The sequence below is a fragment of the Mangifera indica genome, chromosome 19 (assembly GCF_011075055.1).
Source record: "Mangifera indica cultivar Alphonso chromosome 19, CATAS_Mindica_2.1, whole genome shotgun sequence".
Classification (NCBI taxonomy): Eukaryota; Viridiplantae; Streptophyta; class Magnoliopsida; order Sapindales; family Anacardiaceae; genus Mangifera; species Mangifera indica.
Window position 1 is genome coordinate 6,700,755 of NC_058155.1, and position 25,348 is coordinate 6,726,102.

General features: G+C 32.8%; 2 protein-coding genes and 1 long non-coding RNA gene across 8 annotated transcripts; 1 reads left to right on the forward strand and 2 right to left on the reverse strand.

Annotated features, from left to right (window-relative positions):
- The first annotated feature begins 5,119 nt into the window (after positions 1 to 5,119).
- LOC123203522 (transcription factor VIP1-like) lies at positions 5,120 to 15,138 on the forward strand. Its single transcript, XM_044619906.1, has 4 exons — positions 5,120 to 5,948; positions 7,157 to 7,289; positions 14,263 to 14,347; positions 14,588 to 15,138. The coding sequence occupies exons 1-4, from the start codon at positions 5,368 to 5,370 to the stop codon at positions 14,842 to 14,844; spliced, it is 1,056 nt and encodes a 351-aa protein (XP_044475841.1). The 5' UTR covers positions 5,120 to 5,367; the 3' UTR covers positions 14,845 to 15,138.
- Positions 15,139 to 16,364: 1,226 nt separating this feature from the next.
- On the reverse strand, positions 16,365 to 19,490 carry LOC123203100. Of its 5 annotated transcripts, none has more exons than XR_006499186.1 (7): positions 19,349 to 19,490; positions 18,806 to 18,918; positions 18,598 to 18,700; positions 17,692 to 18,516; positions 17,466 to 17,614; positions 16,956 to 17,222; positions 16,365 to 16,870 (listed from the first exon to the last, which is right to left on the reverse strand). It is a non-coding gene; the product is annotated as an uncharacterized LOC123203100 (long non-coding RNA). The 5 variants fall into 5 exon arrangements; XR_006499187.1 differs by having other exon boundaries at positions 17,692 to 18,003; positions 18,114 to 18,700; XR_006499188.1 differs by having other exon boundaries at positions 17,466 to 17,588; positions 17,692 to 18,700.
- A 133-nt stretch (positions 19,491 to 19,623) lies between these two features.
- On the reverse strand, positions 19,624 to 23,592 carry LOC123203099 (serine decarboxylase-like). Of its 2 annotated transcripts, none has more exons than XM_044619277.1 (6): positions 23,433 to 23,592; positions 22,966 to 23,316; positions 21,428 to 21,659; positions 21,129 to 21,322; positions 20,897 to 21,033; positions 19,624 to 20,279 (listed from the first exon to the last, which is right to left on the reverse strand). In XM_044619277.1, exons 2-6 carry the CDS (start codon positions 23,312 to 23,314, stop codon positions 19,713 to 19,715), a joined length of 1,479 nt encoding a protein of 492 aa, XP_044475212.1. In that variant the 5' UTR covers positions 23,315 to 23,316; positions 23,433 to 23,592; the 3' UTR covers positions 19,624 to 19,712. The 2 variants fall into 2 exon arrangements, with proteins under 2 accessions (XP_044475212.1, XP_044475213.1); XM_044619278.1 differs by having other exon boundaries at positions 22,966 to 23,305; positions 23,433 to 23,591.
- Between the last annotated feature and the right edge of the window lie 1,756 nt (positions 23,593 to 25,348).

Consider the following 25,348-nt stretch of genomic DNA (forward strand, 5'->3'; position numbering starts at 1 on the left):
TAAGCTTTTGAACAATTATATATATATAAAAGACAAAAAGGAAAGAATAATAATATAATTACCTAATTAAATATAATTAGATTATAATTTGAAAAAAAAAATTTAGACATTTAAATGTAATTTCCTGGTCAAATTATGCTATTAAAATAAAAAATAATTGTTTAAAAGACTGAAATAACATATTTAAAAAATTATGAAAATAATTAGATTTATCAAGAATCACCCTTTCTATTGATTTTTGGTGGAAAGACTTCAACCCACACATCTAAGTCATTGATCATATTTATCATATTGTACATTTGATTAATACAAAATTTGTTTATATAATAACCTTATATTTATCATATGCGTGGTGGATTTTCCACCACATGCAGTAAAGTGATGTACATAGTGCATGAAGTGATGTACATTTGATTAATGATTTCTCTTTTTTATATATAAAAATAAAGGGTACCCATTAATTTTGTGATGTAAATAGTGCTTCCAAATAAGGAATAAATGATCCTTTGGCTATCCTAGTGCAAAATCTATAGCATGAGATATGTTCGCCATTATGTGCCATGTGTCAAGTGATGGTACGAAATGAAAATGACTTATAGATAGAGACAAATAAAAAATAGGCCAAAGGACTATTTCCCACCCAGGTATGCTTTTATTCCAAATGCATCCCTGTTAACTTTGAAAATCTCGATTACTTACTCATAGGCCGTTAAAATTAACTGAGTCTGTTAGTCACATCATTCCCTTACAAAACCCTAAAAACTAACAATTTCTCTCATTCCAAGTTTTCAAAAACTATATTTTTCCTCTAAGGTTTTCAAACCTTCAGATCCTATTTTTTTTATGACAATCAACGATCTCCAAACACCTACTTTTCCTCTCTGATAGCCTCTCCTTCTGACCGTACATCTCCCGACATTGTGTGGCATCGTCGTTGACGAAGATGACGCTTCTTCGTTGAGACAAAAACAACTTATCTTCGTCTCTAAACGAAGATGCATCGTCTTCGTTGATGACAATACCTAAGAGAAGAAAACGTCACACGGTTAGAAAGATGAGACGTCGGGGAGAAAAAGGCGTTGCCTGAAGATTATTAATCGTTGTCAAACAATTTAATCTAAAAGTTTGAAAACTCTAAAAAAAAAAATATTATTTTTTAAAACTTAGGTTAAGAGGAAAATTGTATTCATACAATAACATACTATTATATGTTGTTTCTCAATTTGTATAATTTTTGGTGCCATGTTAGGTGGATAATTTGGTGTATAAAAAGTCAATGTACTGACCCATCAGTCTAAGGTATTTTATATAATTTTTACGTTTCTTTTCCAGCTGGTTGAGAATTTTCTGATTTCCCACTTTGTTTGACTTTTTTTAATTTTATTTTATTAATTAATTAAGTAACCAAAATTACTTCAATTTGTTTAAAGTAAAAAAGCGGTGAAAGCCCAAGTGTCGGTAACTCTTACAGCAGCTCTGCCACTTTAGTATTTACACAGAAAAAGCTTAAATCTGATTAGTTTAATTAATTTATTAATTAATTATAATTATGTAACACTGACCATTTTTAATACAATTTATTAATTTGATATGATATGATATTAAAAATATCAAGTTATGATTAAGTTTTTTAATAAAAAAATTTATTTTAGATCACTCTGATACGATTTTAAATTAAATTGGATAATGTTAAAGTTTATAAAAAAAATAATATGATATGATCCAAATTAACACGAATATTTTAAAGAAATATTCCTTTAATATAATGTATATAGTTTTATTTTTATATAATTATAATCACTTATATTATTATTTATTTTTATTTAAATATTTTATTTTATTATTAAATAGTATAAATTTAATTTGGTTAGTTAAATTATAGACGTGTTTTTTAAAAATTTTATATTATAATTATATGTTGTATCTTTATAACAAGAATTTGAAATTTTTACAAATTACATATAGTTGTATCTTTATTTAATTATAATTACTCATATTATTATTTTTTATTTAAATATTTTATTTTATTGTTAAATCGTAAGAATTTGATTTAGTTAATCAAATTATAAACATATTTTAAAAGTTTTTGTATGTAAATTTTTATACTATTTGTTAATAAGATAAAATATTATATTATGTGTTATATTAATAATTAATTAGGATAATTTGATAAAAAAATTTAAAACAATAAAAACACTTTAAAAATAAAAATAATAAATAATTTCAGATGAAATAATTAGAATATTAAAAAGTTATATTAAAATTAAAAATTTTAATATAATTTTAATTTAAATCAAATTAAAATTAAAGATATCTGATATAAAATTTCAACTAATACAATTCGAGTATAATTTGATATCAGCTCTGCAATTAGGGTTAGATTAGAATCAAACCCGTTTGAGCTTAGTTCGAACAAATCTTAAACGAGTCAGCTCTATACAAGCTTGAGCTACTTATCAAATTTTTCAATTAAAAATTTTAATACAAAATGATGTCGTTTTAATCAATATATATTAAAATGAAGTCGTTTTAATAATAAAAAATGAGTTGAATTGAATTCGAACAGAATTTAAATTTAACTTTTATGAGCTCAAACTTGAACTCAATTATATGTAAATTGAGCTAAGTTTAAGCTCCGATCGACTTGAATTCAACCCTATCTGAAATTATGGTTCAACGTCCACATGAAAGGTGCTGGAGCAGCCAACATCGGCCCGGCACATGGCTTAATTTCTGGAGTCAAATCGAGACCAACAAAATTATAATTATAATATTAATTTTTACACCACATAGTGTTGATTTTTTTATATAATAATATTATCCCATAACAACCCTACGTCTCCATAAAGAACAAAGGGGAAGATATATTTTTAAAGATAAAAAAAAGTATAAAGTATTAAAGCTCCATGTGCCAACAATTTATTTAATTAATTAATTAATTAATCTCCAATTGATTATTTAATAAAAGGGATTTGTTGCCCTCTTCATCTTTTTGAATTCTCAATTTTATTATTTATCCATCTAGGTTAAAAACTAAAAAATTAATTAAATGGTGAAAATATTGGTTATGATATTAAAAAATAATTATTAATAAAACAGACATATCATTTTAATTATACTTTTTTTTTTCAAACTTATTAGCAATAATTAATTTAAAATAAATAAATAATATGATATATTCACATTAGAAAATTTTTTATTATAAAAAATTTTAAGAGTAATATTCTGTGTATTTATTTTTATATATAATTTTAAATAGTGCAATGTGCATTATTTTTATATATAATTTTATACACAAATAATGATATGTTATCATATGATTGGATAATTAAAAATTAAAAATAAAACAACATTCAATCATATTATAATACATCATTGTTTATGTATATAGTTTTATTGTCTTTTATAATGCAACGTAATCCTTCTTTTATAATTTTAAAACAATAAAATTATATATACACAGATAATATATTATTATATGATTGAATGATTTTGAATTAAGATAAAGTAATATTCAATTATATAATAACATATAATCTTTATATCTAAATTATATACTAAAAATATTTATACATAAGATTAATAAATATAATATATATTTTTAAAAAAATATGTGTATATATTTTAAATATACATATCATATATTTTTATACAAATAAATAATTTTAAATTAAAAATAAAATAATTTTTAATTATTTTATATATATATAGTTTTTTTTTTTTTTGGTTTCGATTTAGAATTGACAATCTACCATCTTCAATATCATTATGAATTAAGGAGAATTATTTTATTGGAAGTTGGTGCATATGAAATGATAGGATTAGAAATATCTAAGGGGAATGAATTAATGACGTGTATGTCTGTATGATTAAATTGTCAATAGCGAAATTATGTGACAATGACAAGACTAAATCTTTAAAATTATTGTGCTTAATTGTCTGTAAATCTAATCTTATACTTTTCATCAAAATATCAAATGTCGTTGCCTTTGCTCAATCAAACAGGGCAGCACCCATTTCTAATATTTGAAGAAATAAAAATAATTATTTTAATAAAATAAATGCATCATAATATTTTTATTAATTACGTATGAATAATGTGCGACTGTCTTTCATCCTTTACTGGAGGCATAATGGCTCATTTGAACCGTTGGATTAAAGCCGCGTGAAGCTTTTGTCCGAGATCCAAGGGTGGACGTTGGAGTAACTGAACTCACTGTACACGAGTTAGACGTGGAGAGATAAAAGTGAGAAAAAGAACAAGACAGAGGAGTATTTCACTGTCGGTCCACCGCGACAATCCAGTTAGTGAGGGATATATCTTGCACGTGTGGTTCACGTGATTTCAGATATCAGATAAGTGTCCGTGCCCGGTGCGAGGTATGGTTTTCCATTTGGAACTCTTATTTTCCGTAATCACACTCATACCATAACATTTTAAGATTCTTTCAATCATACCCAGAAAAATAGGGCTAGATCCAAATCGAGTTAACTCGATTCAATTCAAATTTAAATTAAATTTGAATAAAAAAATTTGACTCATTTTAAAATTGAGTCAAACTCAAACTAAAAATTTAATTCGGTTTCACTTAAGACCTAAAAAAAAATTTGATTCAATTTGAATTTAACTTATAATTTATTTTAAATTATGTTATATAATTATTAAAATTACATCATTTTACATCATTATTAAATAAAATAACATTATTTTGTTAATAAATCATAAATTTGAATTATGAATCTAAACTTCAAATTTAAGTTATAGATTCGAATTATAAACTCAAATCAAATTTAAACTAAATATAAATTAAATTATTTTTATTAAAATCAAATTTAAACTATTTTTAATTTTAATTTAATAAATTCAAACTAAATTTAACCAAATTATATTTTTTAAAACTAAACCCAATCTAAAAATGTTTATATTGGATTCCATTTATATCCGACGGTACACAAACAAGCATAAAGCCAAATGCCCTTTTGGGACCAGAGAAAATTATCCGTAATAGTCAAGTCAAATGTGGAGGAAAAAGTGTGGAAATTTGGTTTATGACACTGTTTTTCAGAAGCATGTACATATATTCAAACGGGACCCTGGTACTGGTCCTGGTGTCACAAAGTCAAAGACTTCCCAGTTATTTCCATAAGAAGCAGCGGAAGGAAAACAAAAGCAAGCATAAAATTAAATGCTTCCACTTTTATAGCGTTTTTTTTCTCTCTCTCGCACCCTGTCAAAATGTTCAATCATTAATACTCCCAACTGCCACCACAAGAACCACCACAACCGCCACCGTTGATACCGACGGAGCAAACTAATCAAGGCAACAAAAAAATCGAAGCCACGTCAACGGAGAAAAAGAGAACAACATGAGCGGAAAACAGCCGATGAGAATAGACTTGGACGAGATGCCGGAGACGCCACAGCACCGTGGTATCCACCATCGTAGGGCCCACTCCGACACCTCGTTTCGGTTCGACGACCTTCTTCTCTTCGACCCTTCGGACCTCGACTTGTCGTCGCTTGACCTCCTCCCGTCGCCCAATCCTACTCCGCCACGTGTTCAAACCATGTCTGTTGATTCATCCGACGACTCCACATCCAACTGGGACCAAAACAACAACAACAATAACAGTCAGAGCAGTCAAACCCCTCCGAAGCCGAAGCCTATTAATCACCTCCGGAGTCTCTCCGTTGACTCTGATTTCTTCGACAGCTTGGGTTTCGCCACCTCTGCCGGGGGCAGCGGGGGGAAGAGTGCGGCTGTTTGTGGAGGAGGAGGAGGAGGAGGAGGAGAGAAAAGGGGCTACCATAGGCATAGTAATTCAATGGATGGGAGTATTGCGACGTCGTTTGAGATTGAGTCTGTTATTGGAGATGGTGCTAAGAAGGCTATGGATCGTGATCGCCTTGCTGAATTGGCTCTTATTGATCCCAAGAGAGCTAAAAGGTAATAACTTTTTACTTTTTGGGCGTTTGGATCAGGTAAACTTTTATTAGTGAAAATGAAAGATTGCAAAGATTAAGTAGCTGAGAAATTTGTGAGTATAAATTTATTATATGTCTGGTTATGATTGGTAAAATGAGTGAATATAAATAACAATGAAATTATATGCACACAACTGTACACAAACAGTTGTTTGTTCATAAAATTGCAATGAGTGTTGATTTATCTTTAATTTTTAATTTATTTTTAATTTTCAGTTATCTAATAATATGATAACACGTTATTGCTTGTTCATAAAATTGTACACAAAGGTTGTGCATATATCAGTGTTTGTGCACAATTATACACAAAATTGTATAAGTCCGTGCCACAACCTTTGTGTACATAACACTGCCTTATAAATAATTGTTTTGTATGGTTTGCTTATTATATGAATTAATGGTTATAAAATATTTTTCACATTAATTATTATTTTAATTGAAAATTGAGGGCATTTTTGTTTTAAAAATTTAATAAGTAAAAATAAAATAGTAAGAAAAATTAAGATTCTTTGAGAATCTTTTAATACCTATTGTGAAAGATGTAAATTAGATTATCTTCTATATTATTAAACACATCACTATTGGTAATGAAAGAATGCGAAATTTTTTATTACTTTGCAAACTAAATAAGGTAATAAAAGAAATAGAAGATGGATTACCGCTAAAATAATAAATGATAAGTCCAACCAAACGCCCCCTTTATTTAAAAAAGTAAGACTTTGGGCTCGTGGAATTTCACTTTGTTTACTTTTTACACTAATTTATATGAGGAATTAGGTAAAATTATTATTATTATTTTCCTGAAAATGCTACAGTAATTTAATGTAAATCCGGTGGGGATATTGTTTTGGTACCTTATAAGTGAGAAACTGAGTAACGTGTGAGCTAATATTATTTTTAATGGGATATAACTGATGAAAGTAGTATGTGCAAGGGAAAAACTACTGATAAGTGGTATAGGTTACTATTTTGACATTATAACTGGTTCAATAACGTTACTAGACTAGTACCTTGGTACTTCTTTTTAGTTTTGGATTAATGTAACCAATCTACTTTGCGACAGGAATTTTTTTTATTTTGGTTATAATTGAAGCTTTTGTTTGATCTAATTGTCCGTTTGAAGGAAAGTGGGTTAAGAGCTGTGGTAATGGGATGATATTTGTACTGTAGGATTCTTGCTAATAGGCAATCTGCAGCACGTTCAAAGGAGAGGAAAATACGGTATACCGGTGAGCTAGAGAGGAAAGTGCAGACACTACAAACTGAGGCAACCACATTGTCAGCGCAGGTGACAATGCTGCAGGTATAGTTTTGGCTTTAATGTTTAAGTTTTTGATAAAAGAAATACTAAGAGGCCAAGATATTAAGGATGTATTTAGTTCATGGTAAAACTTTTTTGTTGATTTTCTAATTGTGGTTGTGATCTTCATTTGGACTATGCTTGGAATGCATTTTCCTTTAGATTAAGAATAGTACTTTTGTGTTCATTATTCTCATTTATTTGCTGGTAAGTTGTGAGAGCTGTGTTTTACAATTTTCAAAAGTAGTCTCATTTTTTGGCACACCATGTTAGAAACCCCAACAATTTTCCAATACACAACAATAGAATTAGAGCACATGCTAGTGAACTGTGGAAATAGTTTAAATTTATATTACCAATTGACCCATTTTGTGATGAATAATAGTTTACAAAACAAATATAACAAAAAACACTCTCTAATTCGACTATTTGAGAGGCCAACTTCTTTCCTAGGATTGTTTAGCTTTCGAGAGGTTGAACTCTATACATTGTTGAAACTGCCCACAAATTATAATATTGATCTTTGCCACTTTCTCATCATCTCTTCCTCTTTATCATTTTTTATCCTTTCTTCCTTAAGCTACATGACCCTCTTTAGTAAGTGGTCCTCTCTTTTTTGTGCCCATATCCCATTTGCACTTCTGTGCCCTCAGTTCCTCCAACTGGTTGTGACGTAAGGTCAAATATGTGGTCCTAATATTACTCGCCCTTACTAGATCCACCTTGTCCTCAAGGTGGGGAAATGAAAACTTTTTTTGGAAACTAAATGAACAAAAATTTAAACACCTCATCAAATGTCGCCTATCTCTTAATTCTTGTCTTTCATGCGCACAAATTTCCCTTCCTTTACATGTCCTGTTCACGCTTTAAGATTATTCATAATTGCTTAAATTTGCAATAGTGGTTTGGCCCATACTTCTTATCACACCAAAAAAAAGCCCCTTCTCCAATTTCAATTGAACTTTGACATCAAACAACTTTCAAAAAAGTTTCCGTCCTTTTGTGCTCTTGAAATGACCCATTATAGTTGGTAGGTTTCCTCATTGGGTTTGTTGAAATGTCTGGTTAGTTTAAATCAAATGACTTGGAATTGTTTGATGGTAAGTTAGTGAATTAGGTTTGTTGTCTTGTTGGGTTTGGATTGTTGAATGGGTATGGGTTTGATTTGTGAACATTAAGGCTTGAAGGGGGGAGCTTGTTTGTGCTTGAGTGGGTAAAAGGGTTAGGGATGAAGTGATATGAGTAGGGGTTGGTTGGTAGTGGGTCATTGGGCTTAGTTGATGGTGTGGGTGGTGATAGGTGTTAGTAAGAGGGAAATAGTTTGGGTTGGCTACACGAGTTGGGTCTTGGTTTGAGTTGAGTTTCTATAACCATGTTTTTATCTCAGGCTAAAGAGCCTTATCTCTACCCTAATTTCCTCTCGAAGTCCATTCATGAAGGTTCCCATCAACAACTCATCAGAGACATCCTAAAGTGGCGTCGATATTGACTATAACAACAGTTTTTTGTGCAGTGATCCATCCTAAGAGGGTTGAAATCGTTGTAACGTATCCTTCTTCAATTCATCCCAATCGTTAAACAGAACCCTAGTCGCCTTCCACTGTAATCAACTCAAAGCCACTCCCTCCATACAAACTGTTGTCGATGTTGATCTCTAGGCATCAACGATGTTGTTCACAATGAAACATCTCTCTGCTCGAAGGTTCCACCCTAATGGATCATCTCTAATGAATATTGGTAACTTTAGTTGTTAGTGGGATGTCTTATTGACCCGTTTTGTCAATCGTCACTTTTTGTCCCCTAGTGCCCTCTCCTGTTGGAGCCCTTCTAAAGCTTATCAATTTATTTCTTCTCACTGGTAAAGGTGGTGTCATCTCTCACACTGGCGTTAATTGCGAAGACAAGGAAGGTTGCTCCATTAATGTTTTTCCTTGGTCACCACCAAGTACTCCTCTGTTCATCATCATTTACTTGAACTCCCTGAGATAATCTTTTACCGTCTCCACATTTCCTTCCAAATTCAGCATTCTTGTTTTCATGTTTTCCAGATTCTCATCTATGCCATCCAACCTACTCTTTATTGACTCCAATTGATAGAATAAAGAACAAAAAACACTCTTTATTTTGGCTATTCGATAGGTCGACTTCTCTCCTAGGATTGTTTAGCTTTTGAGAGGTTAATCTTTTTCCATAGTCTATTAAAATTGCCCACAAAATGCAATATTGATTGTTGCCTCACCTCCCCTCACCTCTTCTTCTGTATCATTTCTTCTCCTTTCTCCCTTAAGCCATGTGGCCCTCTTTTGTAAATGGTCCTCCCATACTTTCACCCACATCCCGTTTGCTTTTTCATGCCCCCAATTCCCCAATTGTTTGTATCCTAAGGCCAAATACATGGTCCTAACACACCAGCTTCCATTTTTGCTTCTAGGTAGTTTTCTGCCCTACCCTTTCACTTACTACTGTTCTTCTTATCTTCAGTTCTTGATATTCTTCACTTTCTATTAGGCCTCCCATATCACTTTTTGGCTTCTAATGTTAACCCATTAGTTTTGAATGTTTTGTATTGCAACCATATGTTGAATTGTGGATCCCAGAGATTTCAGCTTGGAATGTCATCAATTTTAATGCTATGTTTTAATTTTTAATTGAGGGTAGTTGTTTCTCATTTTGAAAATATAAAATGGTCAAGGTAATAGGAGCCCATCACCCATGTAATGTTAAGGGTTGAATTTTAAAAAAACTATAGTTTTACTTTAGGCACTTTGTCGCCATCTCTTCATTACTCGTATCATGTGATATTTAATGTGTCATATCTTTGGTGGCTGAGATTGAAAGTGTTGGTTTGATCTATCAAATTCTATCCAAATACACCCAAATGTTTGCTTTTGGGTAACTCCGCAAATGCTTGCCCTGGTTAAAAATGATATTACTCTAGACCAGCCATTGGTATGACCTATAACAAATTTTTACAATGGAGGAAAACTAGAAATTTTAGTTTTTAACTAAATTTTAGCCATATATTATTTCTAGCCTATGACTTGATAAAACCAACATTTGTTCCCTTAGGTGTAGTGTCACAATCTCACATAGATTTAAACAAGGTGGAGGTTTGACTTATAAAGGTGTGTTGTGATCACTTAACATTCTAGCATTTAGGTTGATAGTTGAATGTAAAACTTGCAACAAGTAGGCTCTAATTTCTATTTGTTATGTGAACTCCTCTCTTCCATTGCAAGCATAAGTTGTGACCTTCCAAGGAGTGTGATCCACTGGGGTTGTGTCAAACTTGATGGGAGCATTCCCTAATTTTTTTTGTATATGGGGTTTGCCTGTGACAATAAGAACTTTGGTTGTCTATAGATTAGTTGTCCCTTATTTTTGGTTATTTCTACTTGGCTATGTTAATTCTTTTTACACTTGTACTATATGAAAAATTCTCATAAATTGTCACTAAGCATGTCATATTCAAAATAAAGTTGTCAATGTGAATTACCCAATTGTAAATTTAAATTACCTGGTTAGCTCAACTGAAAAAATCATATGAAATCTTGATGTTGTCCTACAGTACAGTGTTTCCACTAATGTTAAGTCTATCTTCCCCATTTTAGTATTAGAGCCAAGTTCACTCCACTATAATCATACACTCACTGCCTGGTATATCATCAGAAAACTTGAGAACACAATGCTACTGGTGTGAAGGAAAGTTTTAACCTTAAATTTATGCTTTAGCTAAGTTCATTGCCAAAAAATCTAAGGCTACTATGTTACACCTCTCATGGTATTTTCGCCTAAAAACGCAAACTCTTACTTGTAATTTCTCTTCTTTATTCTCAAGTTTTTCTCTCATATTGAAACCAAAAATAAATTAGATGACATTTATGAACTCACTTGCGCGACAAAGATGAAACCCCTCTTGACTCACTTATTGTGCCTACATCCGATAAACAACCTAGTAAATCTCTATCCATCAAAGTAAAGACTTTGGTTCATCCTCCACCAAAGTATCAAACCAAGGAATATGTCATGGCAGTGTTGGTTGTGGTTGGTCTTTAGGTGGTAATGTGGGTTGTGGCCAACACATGGGAGAGATCAGTCTTAGTTGTTCGACATACTCCTCTAACTAATGACAATAATTTTATCAAGTTATACATTAGGAATAAATATAAAATGATGGTTTCATTTTGATACAGACCTGGAGTTGAAATACTACACTCAGCCTTTCTCTGTTGTGGCAACTAAATTGTTGAGCAAATGCTGAAACCAAGAACAAACTACCTGCAGTAACTCAATCACACAAATAATTTATAAACAAATTGATATTTGCATTGAATAATATTTCACAAATACAATGAAAGTTTTGTAGATGCAGTCTTGCATTTCTTACATCAAAATAACATAATTTCAAGAAAATATAGTAAAAAAACTCCCACATAGCATATTACCTCAATCAGCTTTTGAAAGGCTAGTACTCTCTTAATTCCCCACTTTACACAAAATTTTCTCTGCTCCCATTTCCCTACCGAACAACCTTCTTATAACTCTTTTACACTTTGTCCTACATGTTACAACATGTTGTATAGCCCTTTGCATATCCTAGTGGTTTAGCCTCTTTTGCAACATTTGGTTGCTTCTTTGTCTGCTCTTTTATTGTAGAATTATCACTTGTCAATTCCATCAACTAGGCACATGACACACTTATCAGCTTACTAGTTATGCCTAATCGTTCCTTGTTTTACTACTTCTTCATCTTAGGGGATGCATTAATGTGAACTCTAATATTACCTTGCCCATCTAGAGCCACATTGTCCTCAAAGTGAAAAGCTTAGGAATATTCATGGAGTCCGGACCATTGTATGATGATGAAAATGTACAATAGATGCAAATATTCGAGAAGCCACGGCAACGTACTTAGAGAGAAAGCAACTCTGGTTAAGCTCCACCAAGTTTCAGTCTATAACCAACAAAAACAAATGCATGTAGCTCCAAGAAGAAGGTTGATTTTCCAGTGTATTTACCAGTACAACCTTTAACAACTAGCCCAACATGACTCCCAGTAGAAAAAAGAGAAACAAACATGACCACATCTCAATCAATTGATCAAAAGTAGTTATTGCATTCAACTCTTGTCCCATATTTTGGAGAAATTCTCCAACACGTTGCATAAAAGCCTCCCTGCCACCACTCAGTCACGACTTGGGTTCCGAATATTTGTCAATTGTTTGCCTCCTTGATTTGATTTGCGATATGAGATCTAACAAGAGAGAGATAGACTTGTAAAAGGCTTGGGACTTATCTCTCAAAAGTGATTCTTAAAAAGCAAATAAAGGTACTTCTCATATGCTACAAGTAGATCCTTTAGGTTGTTGGTAGCTTCCCTTTTATTGGAAAATTTTGATTGCAACACCTTTAAGACTAAAAACATGATATAATATTGCAAATTTGTAACAAAATATCTCATTCTATCCCAAAGAACTTGGCATTGCTTCAATGTTGAAAGCAACTAGAAATTAATTGCATGTCTAGGAGGGTACGTTGGCATATAAGGAGCAACCGAATGTGGCATTACCACTGGCCAAATTTGAGAAAATTGAGTATATAGTATGGTTTTTCTAACTTCCTTCATATTGTGCGCAAATCGATTTTTAGGTTGAAGTTCCCTTTTGATTTCTTCTTGACTTTTCCAACATAATATTCCTTTTCTTATCATCTGGCTACTTTAACATGGATCCATCTCCATTATCACTGCTGACATCAACCTTTTTAACTAACTTCACCAACTTTGCTTTTGAATCATTAGAGGTGCCACTCTCTTTCTTTGAACCTTCTCCAATTGGAATTTTATCCTTATTACCAGAAACAATAAGCACTTTTTTTCCCAACTACTTATGTGGTTTAGCTTTTGAATCACTTGTTCCTTTAGATACCTTTCTAGAAACATCATTAGTAGATGGTGTAGCCTCTTTCAAACTTTCTTTCCTCCTTGTTTGGTTGCTCCTTTGGGCACAGCCTTCATTAGGGAGGCTTCCACTTGCAAAAGAGGAAACAACATCTACGAATTCACCCTTAGTTCTCGAATTTCCCCCTATGTTAGTCGTTGGACAATTCACCATCATCCACCATCTTTGATGATGTTGACTTTTTCCATCCTCATAATCAAGACTCTGATACCAAACTGATACAGATCTAGAGTTGGAACACTCGAATCAACATTTTCTTATTGTTGCTACCAAACTGTTGCTAGAATGTATTTGTGCTATTGGTGTGCACATAAAGTAACTCAAATCATACAAACAATTTGTAAACAAACCGATATTTGTATTTAGTAATATTTTATAAATACAATAAAAGTTTTGTAGATGTAGTCTTGCTTTTCTTAGATCAAAATAACATAATTTCAGGAAAATATAGCAAAAGAACTCTCAATTTTTTTTGTCCTTTGCGCTTTGTCCTGCCTATTATAGCATGCCCTTTTGCATATCCTGGTGGTCCAGCCTCTTTTTCAGTATATCTTCATTTGGTTGCTTCTTTGTCTCCTCTTCTATTGTGGAATTGCCATTTGTTAATTCCATCAGCTTGACACATGGCACACTTATTAGCATGTTGATTATGTCCAATTGTTCTTTGTTTTGCTACTGCTTCTTCATCTTACGGGATGCATTAACATGAAACACATTCTCAAGTGGCTTCAGTAATGGGCAGCCTATTTTCCCCACTTAATTTTTTCTTAGTTTGCTTTTTATGCCATTAGGTATGTTTCTAGACATTGGATAGTTTATACTGCACTAAATTGTCATATGCTTTCTAATTATGTCGTGGTCTTTGTGGAATATGCTAGTTGCCTGACAGCATGTTTTGTTGTACTTTTTCTGGATATTGTATCAAGAACACTTGAAAAAAAATTTTAAGGAAAAATGAAATCAAAGCATATGAAGAAAAAGACTAATGCCCACGTATATTATTTCACATGATGCAGAGAGACACCACTGGGTTAACAGCTGAGAATAAGGAACTTAAACTGCGACTACAAGCTATGGAACAACAAGCCCAGCTTAGAGATGGTAATGTCTTATTAGTCTTTTCATACTATTTTCTCAGTTGCATTTATTGTCATGCATCCTAGTTATTTATAATTTAAATTGAGTTCATAAAACTGTCTCATTGCCATGATCAGAACAAATAACAAATTTAAAAAATTTATGAAATGTCTAAAACTGGAAAGCATAGACATGAAATAACCCTTGTCAGAAGATTTGAGACAGGCTTATGTTGGTGTTAATACTCTCTTTTTGCAATTGCAGCACTCAATGAAGCGTTGAGGGAAGAAGTACAGCGCCTTAAAATAGCTGCAGGCCAGATTCCAGCAGTGAACGGAAACCCTTTTGGCAGAGCTCTGCCTCAATTTTCCTCCCAGCAGCCAACCTTACATCACTTCGGTGGGAACCAGACTCAGCAGCAGCAGCAGCAGCCGCAGCAGATGCCACTGTCATCCACCAACAATCAGATGCCGAGTGGGCAGTCACACCCAAGCTTCATGGACTTTGACCAGAGGGTCTAGCTTCATTCAAGACCCTCCATTAATGATTTCATCTAATCCTTTTTAAGTAGTAGAAGATGAGTCTGGTTTTTTACTGTATATAGAAATATGTGTATGTGTTGCAGGTTGGTCTGAGTGTTGCCCAGAGCAAACCTTTGTATCAGTTGCACACATGGCTATGTTACTCGTAGTGTAGAAAATTTCTCAGATCTTGATGTAGATGATTGTTGTTTATCAGTTGTAGGTCTATATTTATGAATAATTGCTTATGGAGTTGGTTTTAATTAACAGACTCTTGTTTAGAGGTTGATGTGAGATTTCCCCCAGTCCAAAAATTTCCTTTTTACCTGAAATTTTTTCTTTAGGATGGAGTAACAATTATGATGGATTATGATATTAACAAATAATATGGGATTGTCATCAACAATTTTTTTAGGGTTTGTGAGGTTAAAAAAATAAATAAATGAAAGAGAAATTTATTCACATCTACGTTTCCCCACATTCTCAAGAGTGTTTGTCTCCAATGAAAATATGTGAAATGAAAAATTGCTTGTAATTGTTTAATATGCTATTTATGTCATAAGGTTTTTTCTTTTTCATTCTCTCACTGTTCTTTTTAATCAATAAAGCTGGGTATCTATTTTTGATACACTTATATTTGTTATTATACGACTAAATAATTTTAAATTAATAATAAAGTAACAGTTAAATTATTTGATGACACATATAAATATATACATGTTTGTATAATGTAATACTATATATATTCATTTTAGATAATAAATACGTACATACTTGTATGTGTTATCACATGATTGAGTATTATTTTATTCATAATTTAAAATCAATCAATCATCTGATAACACATAAAATATGTATTTATTTGTGTATTCAAAATAGATACACATAATTTTGTTTTTTTATTTTTTTGAATCTTTTTTATACAAGCGACAAAAGAGAGTGAAAAACTAAGCAAGAAAATGTTTTTAGCATCTCAAATATATTATTGATAATGGGTATCAATCTCTATATTAGGATTAACAATTTTTTTACACACTTGTTAAATTGATATAACACATAAAAAAAAATTGAGTTAAGATTAAGTTTTTTTGATACAAAATTTAATTTTGGTCAATTCAACCTAATACGATTTAAAACTAAATTAGATCGTGTTAAAGTTGATATAAAAGTAATCGGAACTACTCCAAAAGTTTAGAAAAAATGTTGTCTTAGTAGAATTTATTAAAGGTAAATTAAAAAAATATTAAAGAATAAATATCAAAACAATTCCTTACATATATACGGCTGTGGTATTTACATATAATTATAATTCAAATCAAGTCCAAATTGAGGGTATTCAACCTGAAACCTAACTAACATGATACAAACATTATCCAGTGACACAAATGGCAAGATTTGGTCTATATGCGATTTGAAACCCACAAGTGACAGAATTAAACTTTGTTAGAATTGTTTCCCAAAGAGCAAGGTTGAGGCGGCGAAAACAACACAGCATTAGCAGCATACACTAGATACCGTCAGACAAGGAATAAAGATGCCGGCTTCAGATTTTTGTTCTTTTCATGGAAGTCAACAAACAAAGGGAATGTTATCCAATCATACAAAGCTTTGTGAACAAGGAAAGGTCGTCGGTATCTCCATCCCATATAAAAAATTAAACTAAGAATGAATCTAGATATACTGTTTTGTCAGCCATCATAGTAAATAGCTAAGTCTTATGTCTCACGTTGGGTACCTTTGTTCCCATGTGGCCAGCCTAATTTCAGGTTAAATAGCAAGAGAAATAACAAGAAAACAATACAAAAGCAGCCAAGTTTTATCATTTGATTGATCACTCAGTGATTAAGAATGGAAGTAATCAGCATCTTACTGATGGTGGTGCTTTTAGCCACATTGGTTCTTTCAGGTTTGTTCTTGTTGAGTTCATGGGCCACAACACCGAAAAAAATGGAGCACATTCCAGGGAGCTTGGGGTGGCCTATTGTTGGTGAAAGCTTCTCATTTTTATCTGATTTTGCTAGCCCATCTGGCATTTACAGCTTTGTAAAGGAGAGGCAACTGAGGTAATAAAATCAATCAAATAAAGAATCATTAACAAATGTGAATATTACCAGGAATATTTTATTTGATGGAATAATGAAATGTTATCTCTCAGGTACGGGAAAGTGTTCAAGACTTTTGTGTTGGGGAGGTTCACTGTGTTCATGACTGGGAGAGAAGCAAGCAAAATTTTGCTAACAGGGAAAGATGGGATGGTGAGTTTGAACCTTTTTTACACAGGGCAGCAAGTTCTTGGCCCAACCAGCTTGCTTCAAACCAGCGGAGAAGCACACAAACGACTGCGGCGGCTGATTGGCGAGCCCCTCTCAGTTGATGGCCTGAAAAAATATTTTCAGTTCATTAACACATTGGCAATCGAAACATTAGATCAATGGTCTGGTAAATCAGTCCAAGTTCTCGAAGAGGCTTCAACAGTTGAGTGCAGAGAGCATGTTAATTAATGTTCTAATAGTTTTTTTTTTTTTTTCCTTTTCTTTATCTTCAAGTATGACTGAATCTTCTGATTTATTGCAGTTCACTCTGAAAGTGATAGGCAATATGATAATGAGCTTGGAACCCACCGGTAAGGAGCAGGAAAAGTTTCGGGCCAATTTTAAACTCATTTCTTCCTCGTTTGCTTCCTTGCCATTAAAGCTCCCTGGAACAGCTTTCAAGCGTGGCATTGAGGTAATACTTCTTGACAACTTCAGTAGAATTTTACATTAAATTTCTACATTTGCACCGCACTTGAGAATTACTACATGATCATAAATTTTGTTTATCAGAGAAGAAAGAAGTCGAAAATACCTCTAATACAAGTTTTTCTGTTTCAGGCTCGGGATAGAATGTATGCCATGTTGAATTCTATAATTTCCGATAGGAGAAGTGGCAGAAGCCAGGATGATTTCCTGGAGTCCCTGATAATCAAACATACCAAAACAGCAGACAGAGATGATATTGAAGATAAACTCACTGATAAACAATTGAAGGACAATATATTGACTCTACTAGTTGCCGGTCATGACACCACAACGGCTGCTCTCACATGGCTGATTAAATTCCTGGAAGAAAACCCTGCTGTTTTGGAACAGCTCAGAGTAATATTGACTTCACAATTTCCTGAAATTTTCAATTAGTTTCCTTGAGATGTTGAACTAAAATTCACTGGCTGATTTGCAGAGGGAACACCAGGAAATACAATCAAACAGAGAGGATGGTACAACTCTTACCTGGTCTGAAGTTAACAATATGCCTTACACTGCCAAAGTAAATATCAGAATAACAATAGATATTTGCTCCTAGAATAAGTAATAATCTATTGAGACTGATTATTGATATTTTCCGACAACGAATTTCAGGTGATCAGTGAAACTCTTCGTAAAGCAACAATTCTGCCTTGGTTTTCCAGAAAAGCTGCTGAAGATTTTGAGATTAATGGTATACATAACTCAGAAGACTAGACTTTCATCAGAAATATGTAACTTTTATGGTACTAAATTATATATAAAATTCCACTCCAGGATGCAAAATAAAGAAAGGTTGGTCGTTAAACCTGGATGTGGTTTCTATTCATCATGACCCAGTAATTTTCCCGAATCCTGAGAAATTTGATCCCTCCAGATTTGATGTAAGCTAAGCCCAATAAGTTGATGATCAGATTTGTCTCTGAAAATGCACAGTTAGAAATGTTTCATTATTTTCAAATGCAGGCACCTTTGAGGCCTTTCAGCTTTCTGGGATTTGGCAGTGGACCGCGAATGTGTCCTGGAATCAACCTGGCTAAACTGGAAATCTCCATTTTTATCCATCACCTGGTCTGCAAATACAAGTAAGATGGACAATAATATTCAGACGCAAATGATCATATCAGCTATACTTGTTCTCAATTCTAAGTTTATGAATGTTCATCTCAGGTGGAGACCTCTAGAGAAAGATGACTCAGTTCAGCCAACGCTTGTTCGAATGCCAAAAAACAAGTACCCAGTGGTTGTTGAACCGCTGTAAGCATCTCGTGCAGTAGAACACTCATGTCAACTATTGAGAAGAAAGAGCATGAGATGAGAGGAGAATACTTTAGGAAAACAAGCTAAACAGAGCAATTTGAGATAAAAATATCTGGACTAGAGCTAAGCAAGATAGCAGGTTTAACTTTCTACATAATCCTGTAATGTGATAAAGTCTATATTTTCCATTATTAAACTAAGTTATCTCAGCAGGGATAAGTTTTACAGATTAAAAGCATACATAAATTATGTATGTATGTATGTATGTATGTATATATGTATGTATGTATGTATGAATGAATTTATGCATGTGTGTATGTATTTTCAGAAATCATACGGATCAAGGGATTATCAGAATTCCCCAAGTTGGACAATTGAGGATAGAGTAATTTACAGAGGAACAAAAATAGGCCATGAAAGCGTAAGTTAATGATAAAATTTAATTAGTATAAAAAAATTACCAAAAAATAATGATAAAATGATGTGGACTGAACTGGAAAGGAGAAAGGAGCGAAAGACAGAGCAAATCCAGAGAAGAGAATTCCAGAATAAGGAGAGAAATTAGAAGATATGAGAAGTCAGTAAGGAAATGAGATTGTAGCCAATATTATATAGCGGCGTGTTTTAGATTTTATTACAACTAAACGACATCGTTTATTGGTTGATTTATTTTTTTAATTTTGATCCACAAGAATAAATTTAATTAGTATAAAAATAAATAAGAAATTGCTAAAAATACGGGAAATCAAATCCAGATTTTATTAAAAGCAAGAATTTTGATACAAACAAGACAACAGAAAAATAATCCTAGGTGACAATAATCTATCACTTATGGAGAGCGCAAATGCAATTTTCAGTCCCTATGTCTGCGGCAATGCAAGGAGCCTGAGCTTTTCCCTCCTGATACCAAGTTGAACGGCGCTCAACCAAATCATTCAAGAAATGGTCCAGTTTGTCAATGTTGACATTGGGCATAACCACAACATGAGCAATATTACCTTGGCAAGCAAGCTGCCACTTTCTAACAAACTCTTCATCTTTGGGACGCTCAAACACGACTGTGCTGCTAAGTTCATTCAGCATGGCACTGATACCAGCCTCACGAAGGCAGTCCTTCAAGTAGTGAGCGTTTCTAAGACACTTTTGGACTTCTTTCTGGAATCCTTTGTAACCTTTTCTATTGAGGGTGTACCAGAGGAAGATAGGAGCATGGCCATTTCGGCTTCCCATGATTGTGGCATCCCTTGAAGCAAGGTACTCAACATTCCGCGAGAGAGCATTTATGTGCTCCATCCTTGTTATCTGAACACCACAAGGCATTGGGCATCCAACAAACTTGTGTCCAGAGACAGACACACTTCCGATGGGTTTCTTGAAAGTAACTTTCGGTGCCTGTTCATCAACAAGATTGAAAAGCCTAAAAGGATTAAACAGGGCCAGGAGAATAGGACTCTACACAAATTAACAATTGTGCAGGATTTAATCAAACATGTGCAAGAGGAAGTAACCGAGCACACTAAGACAGCTATTCAGCACAAACATTAACATCCTGATATCATCCAATTATCCATAGTGAAATGAGATACTTGGTCTCCACAACTTGCAGATTTTCAACAGAAATGCTTTGATAACAATCTCATTTTATAAGGTAAACCAAAATATATACAAGAAAAACTCGTTAACATCAGAAATATAAGATTTTTAAAAAGCCTATTGTATGGTTCGGTTCAACCAATGCAATGGCACCAAGGCAGTTTGTTCAAACTGAAAAAACAACCAAACAATATGTTCTTGAATGAAACACATCACAACCAACTGTTGACTGATTTAGTTATTAATGGAGAGCAGAAGCTATTAAATCACACCAAGGAAACTATTAAGAGCAAAATTTGCTAAAGCCCAAAACCATATGCTAATGCAAGAAATGAATGATTGAAGAAAAGAGGGAAACTGAATTTACAATCTTTAAGTTTACTTATGATGTTAAGAGTCGGAAATGACTGACTTACGCGTCTAACAAAGGGCATCATGAGTCCAAATAGAGCTCCATCACAATGAATATAAAAGCGATCATGCTTAAATCCAGTTTCTTCAAGTGTTTGTATCACAAGATCAAGGTCATCAACAGCTCCTTTGACAGTTGTTCCTGTAATACAAATAATTGAGCAGATCAACTCAGTTAATGGTGCCCATTTTACTTCCTTGAGTTTGTGGGATTGGGAGAGAGTTAGAGAGAAAGACCTATATTAACATTGATGATAGCTGGTTTGTCCTTGTGTGCAAGTAGTTTAACTCTGAAATCAGTACAATCAATTTCACCAGACATCAGAGTGTCAACCTTTATACATTCCATTCTATACATACGCGCAGCTTTAAAGACAGAATAATGTGACTCTTTCGATGCATACAGAATCCCATCAGGAAACACCTCCCTCCTGCATGATCAAAGTACAATCTGTTTCAGATTCCTTTGACAGAAAAGATAAATGATCATGATGAGAAAAATAAGTAATGAATAACAAAAACCTAACCATACTTACCCAACTAAAATGCCATGAAGATTGCCTTCTGTACCACAATTCGTAATGTATCCCCAGTATTCATCTTTCTCTATTTCCCACAGACGAGCAAACCAATCCAAAACACCAACTTCAAACTGTCTTGAATGGACACCATAGTTGCTCTCTATAAATGGATCCCCAAGATTGTTGATGGAGAAATGCTGCAACTGAGCAAGGGCACCATAATCGAAGTCAAGATTATAAGGATAACCTGCAAAAAGAGACACCATTGGAAGCAAAAATATATTTTAAAAAAATGAAAACCAAAGACATAAGTAGGAGCTCAATCATCAGAGGTCAGATTGATAATTCTTGCTTATGGCATCTCTAGTAATTATGACAAGTTCAGCAATTAATAATGAAATTTTGCTTCCCACAAATAACAATATGAAGTGAGAAGGCCTCCAAAACGAAATTACTCAGAAAAAATTGGCTGCAACTACTCTTGCTCTTTCTTAAATATATCTATTTCTTTTACTTGAACATCAGTGAGCACATCCTTAAGGCTTAAACTAAATCCCTTTGCAATTTACTGATATTAGGTTACCACTTAAATGTTTTGTGTGGTTTACATTTTTAGATATACATGTGATTTCCCTTTTTTTTTCAACTTTCTATTTCAAAAAATGAAAACAATACACATTTTCTACTATATAAAAGATGCCAACGTAACAATGATAAACACACATAACTTTCACTTATGTCCAATTCAGAAGTGTCTCCATTGTCATATTAAGCAACTATACATCCACATCACATCACATCACAAACTTTGTCAACAGAAAATAAGCTATTTCATTAATCTCCACGCTCTGTAAGTGTAAAGACAAGATTACTAAACACTTAGGCCAGATTTATTCTGCATTCTGACATATGCTTTTACTTTTCTTTTACTTTTTGCTTTTGAGAAAACAATCATCTCAGAGGGTATCCCTGAAAAAATAAAAACAAACAAATGCAGCCACTCACTCTTGGTATTGACGTTATGATATCTTAATATAGCCATCACAATTCACACATCCAAAATTAAAAGTTAAGCTTTTGAAAGCAATAGATGTTTGCTATACCAAGAATAATAAAATGCAATATTTTGATGTAAAAACCAAAATGATTCTTGCTTTTCATCTTTCAAAAACAAAAATATAATTACTTAGGTGAAACAACCATAATGAGTACCCATTACCACAATTACTTGGGCATACCATGTGGTTGAACTTGAAGGATAGGCATGATTCATTTCGTTCAATTAGAACAAGTAATCCTATAAATTTCAACAAACATACACCTAACAGTAAATTTGGAGCTCTAAGATCATACCAAATGAGAAAACTTATGACATGCAACATTTACAAGCCACTTAAATTTTAGCATTATTATTCAGTATATCTTATAACTTGCAAGTTAATATATGCTGTAACACATAGTCATATTTATCCAACACCAACTAACTTGGAAATGAAGTAGCATGTATCACATGAAACGACGGTGTTTAGAAAACATTTCCAATATGTTCATACCTAAATGGTGCTTAGTCCGTTCGACTAAGGTCTTCCTGTAGCGAGCCAAGACGCCTGCCATGTAAGCCTCTTTATCGCCAGTGAAATCGTCGTTAGCTTCAGGCTCTGTGACAGCCAAGCACGTGGTATGCACGTTCTTCCCGAGCACAATCTCTCTTTTAATCTCAGTCTCTCTGTCACAGTCAGAAATAATCTTCACAGGCCCGCCGTTACTCTCCACAACCACAACCGGAGGCAACGGTTCAGGAGGCACAGCCGCCGGATCGAAATCTGTAGAAAAGATCTCCGCCATCGCTTCGTTCACGTGCTTCAAACTAGCCTCCACTTCCATTCGCACAACCTGAGGCATAGCTGGAAAATAAATTAACAATGCAAACGTAAAATGAATGAGCGAATTGTGAGAAGATTTTGAACGTTGGACAATTTTATTGTTGAAATGAAGTGGTTACAGATCTGGAGAAATGAACCTGATCGGAGAAGATTGAGGACGTGGATTTGTTCGTAAATTCGTTCAAGAATGAGAGAGATATGAGCTCCGGTACAAACGAGAGAGTAGCTTCTTTGCAGCAGCGTCTGTAAGAGGATCGAAAAAGGGAGGCGCTAATGCTGTACTTATAGTAGGGAATCACAGGGCAATTCTTTTAACAGTTGAAATAATATACCTGTAATGCCATAAGTCATTTTAAATATTAAAATATTATAAAAAAATTTTAATATTATTATAATTTTATCTTTACTAACAAATTTTTTTTTTAAAAATATCTTATTTTAAAATTAATATTTAAATATTTAAAATATTTTAAAATAATTATAATTAAAATAAAATAATACTTTAATATTCTTTTATTACATCTAATCAAATATAATAATTACTCAAAACTGTTAATTTTTACTAAAAATAATATTAACTTAAGATGGTAATTTATGATTATGTGACGTGATTATTTACTATTTTTTTAATTTTAAAATCACTCAGCCAAATATTATTACATTATATTATACACAAAAATTTATATAATTTGTTTATACATATAATATTACTTATTTATCAAATATAATAATAATATATATCTAATAATATTATAGTTAATTGTGATAATATTTTATTTTTAATAATAAAATATTATCCAAACTGAACGCACCTTAAATATCAATTTGATTATAATAAATATCACTCTTATTGCAAAATATACGTGTGTTACTATATGAAAATATTCTTATATTACTATGAGGTTATACATTAATTTATTTATAATATAAAATTAATTAATCACATAGTGACACATTATTATTAGTATTTAAATTGATATAGAGAGTTTGATTAACATTTTCTCACTCAAGTTTGCACATTAAAATACTTTTACATCTATCGTATGAATAAGTCACATTTTCTTATCGGAAATTCAATGTTGTTAATAGAAAAAGATCATGACATAGGTGTAGAGAACTAAATTATCATGATTACCTTATTATACTCTCTCTTGTTCTCATTCTTCTCCTTTGCCATCTTTTTCTCTTTCTTTTATTTCACCTCTCTCTCTTGTAATATGGCCAATCGCACCTAAGCAATGCCATCGATTGTTATATGATCAGATCACAAAATTTCTTATGTTTCCTTTTTTTTTTTTTTACGATGTGGGTTGTTAAGATGGTTTATGTGATGATAATGATGCATAAGTGGTGGAGGCTCTTAGTATTAAATGTAGTGTGGTGGTAATGGTTTTAGGTTGTTTAGTTTCACTAGAGTGGATTGCAAGAGAATTAGTTTTGCAATGGTAACGACAAGTGATGATATTAGTTTTTTGTTGAGTTTCGTGAAAGTGGATTATAGGGGATTTATTTTGGTGACGACAATGGCAAGTGATGGTAATGGTTTTGAGTTGTTAAGTTTCATGGGAAGTGAAATGCAGATGATTTGGTTCATCAACAATTGTAACAGGCGATGGTAATGGCTTTGAGTTATTGAATTTGGAATGGATTGTAGAGCCTTTAGTTTGGTGACTACGGTGGTATGTGGTGGTAATAGTTTTGGCCTTTTGGGTTGTTGAGTTCAGGATGGATTGTAGGGCCTTCATTTTGGCAATGACAGTGGTATGTGGTGGTAATGGTTTGGGTTGTTAAATGTTTTTTTCCCCTTTTCCAAGCTAAATCAATACATCACCATCTTAATCTAATGTGAAGCCAACTAGTGTGGCTCATAACCACTAGCTTCACCAAAATGAAGGCAATGATATTGTTGCTAGTGGTGGTGAAAAAAAAAAAAAAGAAAGATATTGCAAAGGATTGCAAAGAGTCAAGAAAAGTGAGAGATAGAGTGGAATAATCAAGAAAGTGTAATGGTGAAGTAATTCTAGTTAGTTATCGTAAAATCACAATCTAGTCA